The 4,204-nt window shown below is 39.3% G+C and overlaps 1 protein-coding gene across 1 annotated transcript; it reads right to left on the bottom strand.

Moving 5' to 3' along the window:
* Positions 1-1,191: 1,191 nt before the first annotated feature.
* LOC143605686 (zinc finger BED domain-containing protein DAYSLEEPER-like) lies at positions 1,192-1,782 on the bottom strand. The gene is made up of 2 exons (XM_077081708.1): positions 1,551-1,782; positions 1,192-1,400 (listed from the first exon to the last, which is right to left on the bottom strand). Exons 1-2 carry the CDS (start codon positions 1,780-1,782, stop codon positions 1,192-1,194), a joined length of 441 nt encoding a protein of 146 aa, XP_076937823.1.
* Between the last annotated feature and the right edge of the window lie 2,422 nt (positions 1,783-4,204).

The raw sequence follows: 4,204 nt of genomic DNA, 5'->3' as shown, positions 1-4,204 counted from the left end.
GGCTGCAAACAGTGTTCCTGTTCCACCAACAGTGGCCTACGCACGTGCCCTGCTGGTAGTTGGTGGGTAGGCAGCGGCTGATAGTGACCAGGCCTGCTGTGTACTATTCATTTTCCACCAACTGCCGGCTATGCACGTGGTATGGCAGTAGTTGGTGAGTAGGCAGCGGCTAACAGTGACACAGTACAGGAGCATGCTGCTCGCCATACTGTTGTCAATAAGCTGTCGTATCTTTAGTCAGATCTTTTTCCCATACCTCGTCAGGTACAGTACAGAAGATCTTCCCGTATCGTACGGACTGGCTTATTTGGGCGGGAGTATTCCCCCCTCCCGCCCTTGTGCGGATTGTTCCCGGCTTCGCTCATTCCTTCAGGTGACACTGAGTGATTGAGAGCTAAGTGCCTTGTGCGTGTAGCCTTGCTGCGCGGGTGGCCTTCCCTGATGCTTGTATCCGAGGCTGCGGGGACAGGCGAGTCCTTCACCATTGGGAGGCATTTCCTGCGGGAACAGCTTGCGTACTGCGCGTAAGGACGTCACGTCTCTGAGCATGGTTGGTCCTGCGGATCCAGTTGGTTTCTGCGCAGACGTTCCTCTTCAAGGTGAGTCTTGCGGGTCCAACTGGGCTCTGCTGGGACCTACCTCTTCATTAGGCTTTTCTAGAATTCAATTGAGAGGAGGTGGTATACTGGTATAGGCAAGCCAGGCAAATTTATACTACATATAAAAACACAAACACCCATAAGCGGCCACTATAATTGTAAGAAAGTTGACGTCAACCCACTCTCTGACCCTTGTTGGAAATGGTGCCCTGGTGGTAGGTGAGGTCAGCCCTATATATTTTAACCACTGTTATAAGTGTTTTCAACCGGCATTTGAAAGCGGTGTGGGATTAGCACATCCAGAAAGAATAAATCATGGTAACAAATCTTAATTTCTTTCACTTTGATAGTAAATCTTAATTTCTTTCTAGGTTTGACAACTAGTTCAAATGTGTTACCTCATAGAGTACATGTGTTCCTTTTTATTTTAATTATTCTAATGGTAGGAATGTATAAATTATAACATTTAGAACCATGTTAGGTTAGAAATTGAAATACAGGCTGAACCTAATTGAGGTTTTAGGTGTTAATGGACACATATTGACTAATGGAAGGCTAACACCATGTAGTCGACTTAACCCATATAATGGGGTCAACTGTATTTTGGTACCAATCTACCACTTGTACTAAAAGCGGACTCGGAAGCAACGGTAGATATTGGAATCGCCAATATATCTCGAGCAATCTTTTGCAACCTTGGGTACTTGACACCATTTGTTTTCCACCAAGCTAAAAGGTCAATCTCAGTTTCTTTTATCCAAACTTTCTCTTGTAGATACAAATCAAGCTCCGTTGTGACACCTAATATATAAATAAAGTTAATACAATTAATGAATAAAGTTAAATTAATGTAAATAATAAGTCATACCCGATTGATTATCCTCTTCAACGAATGTGAAGTATTCGTTGAAAAATCTTCCACCCCCGCATTGTTTTGACTTGATCTCACACCATCATCCCGTGAAGTTCCTTGACTGTAACTTTCATAATCTTGAAACAACCTATATACAAGCTCCTTAAGTTTTATTATCGCACTCTCCGACTTTTCAGAACCATATATCTTTGGAAAAGCAAACTCCATTGCTTTCAATTTGTAACGAGGATCCAAAACTGCTGCTACTCCCATTACCCCATGAATAACCGACCAATATTTATCAAACTTAACAATCATCTTCTCTGCCATCATCTTGATCATAGGGTCTCGATCTTCTTTCCATATACCCAAAGAAGATTTAATTTCACATATTGATGGAAAAAAGACATTCGCTGTCGGATATTTAGTACCCGAGAACATCAAAGTCAGCTCATAAAACAAACTCAACTTATCACAAATGCTTGAACCTAATTCCCAATCTCTTTCAGTTGGCAAAGTTTTATATGGGTTTCTCTTTGCTTTAAACGTTTGAAAACTTCCTTGTAAAGAATAGCGACTTTCAACATTAGATATGTCGAATTCCAACGTGTTTTGCAATCAAGAGGTAACTTTTTTGAACAATCTATTGCTAAATGACGAGCAGCTTCCCCAAACTTTTCTACTCTTTTTTGTGTTCCCGTCCAAAAAACAACACTCTCTCTAATTCTTTCGATTCCTTCACCAATGACAGATAAACCATCTTGAACTATTAAGTTCAATATGTGTGCACAACATCGCATATGAAACAACTCCCCACCTAGAATCAAAGAGCTTAAAGACAACTTATCCAATAAATAGTGAATCATTAAATCATTAGTGCTGCAATTATCAACTGTTACTGTTGATATCTTTCTATCAATATTCCAATCACACATTGATTGATATAACACCTCAGCAAGAACTTCAGCAGTATGTGGAGAACGTACATAAATAAACCTAGTAAAAGTTCATTTGATAAAACATTCAACATATTAAAGTGGCAATTAATAAAACAAATTTTGAAGTATACCTCATTATTCGGCTTTGCATTTCCCATTTCTCGTCAATTAGATGTGCGGTAATTGACATGAAACCTTTCTTTTGATTACCTGATGTCCACATATCCGTGGTAATTGCAATCCGGCTTTGATTTTTCTCCAAGATCCTTTAATAAATCAAAGATATAAATTAAAAGGCAATTAAGTAATAACTAATTATATTAAAACCAAATAATTAATGAAACATACCCCATTGTCTTTTCTTTTTGAAAGTCATAAATCTTCAAAATATCACTCTTTAAGGTATTTCGTGATGGAACCTTAAATAAAGGTTGTAGTCCGGTCACAAACTTTCTAAATTTATGATGTTCAACAATCACAAGAGGATATTCATGAACAATAACCATCTCGGCTAGATCTTTCCTTGACTTGTCGGGATCAAAGTTTAAACAAGTTAGATTTGTTTGTCCGTCGGTTGTTTTTTGTCCCATCCCCAATACTTGTTGACGTATATCTCTTTGGTTTCGTTTTGGACAAAATTTGTTATAATGATCAAGTAAGTGGCGTGTTCCATTCTCACTCTTAGCTCCTAATTTTCTCTTGCAATAGTGGCACTCCGCCTTGTCTTCACCATTGATCGTCATCTTCTCGAAGTGGTTCCATACAATTGACGTAAGTTTTCGCTTCCTAGAACCCATGTTGCTATCATCATTTTGGGTTGGGGTTTGGGTTTGCTCTCCTGTGGTTGTGTGTGATGGACCTTCATTGCTTGTATTTGGTGAAGATTGGTTCATACAGTTATTGCTATCGGCTTGTGAGTTATCACCCGGAGATGTTGTGGTTGTTGTGTGTGTCCTTCCATAAATCCTACGAATAATTATGAAAATGAAAATGTTCTTAGCATCGCAATCAAAACACAAAAGCATGCTTCACAACAGTCAATGCACTTAATACAATACACTTATACACAAGCATGCTTCACAACAGTCAATGCACTTAATACAATACACAAGCATGCTTCACAACAGTCAATGCACTTAATACAATACACAAAGCATAACTTACAACCGTCAATGATCTAATAGAATGAACAATGAGTTAGTGAGTGTTGACCTCAGTTAACAAATAACTATATATGTATTCAGTTCAAGAATCTTGTTAACTAAATCTATCAAACAAAGTTTGAATCTATCAAAACTAAATCTATCAAAAATAGATTGAATCTATCAAACTAAATCTATCAAACAAAGTTTGAATCTATCAAAAACAGAAACTAAATATATCAAAATAGATTTTGAAACCACTACTCACTGGGCTGTTGGAGATGCGCGGCGGTGGCGAGTCAGGCGAGTCCGGCTAGATGCGCGGCGGCGACTGCAGAATGGGGAACGGGCTGTGCCTACTCACTGCAGAATGGCGAGTCCGGCGACTGCAGAATGGGGAACGGCGACTGCAGAATGGCGAGTCGGGCTGTGAGATCAGAGATGCGCGGCGGCGTGCGGGTGGGAGGTTGTTCTAGGGTTAGGGTAAATGGCCAAATGGGAAAGTAGGAAACTGGTTTTAAACGGGTATACGGGAAAATGGGTTAGGCAGCCTTATTGGAAAATAAATAATAAATAATATATTATATATAAATATAAAAATTATATTTAATTAAACGGGTTTTAAACGGGTATACGGGGCGGGTATACGGGGCGGTACAGGCTATACCATAC

Source organism: Bidens hawaiensis, unplaced genomic scaffold (assembly GCF_021521415.1).
Source record: "Bidens hawaiensis isolate Kalapana, Puna unplaced genomic scaffold, B.hawaiensis_p1.1 tig00070774_1, whole genome shotgun sequence".
In the NCBI taxonomy this organism is placed as follows: domain Eukaryota; kingdom Viridiplantae; phylum Streptophyta; class Magnoliopsida; order Asterales; family Asteraceae; genus Bidens; species Bidens hawaiensis.
Note: the sequence above shows the minus strand (reverse complement) of the source record. Positions and strands in the feature narration are given on the sequence as shown.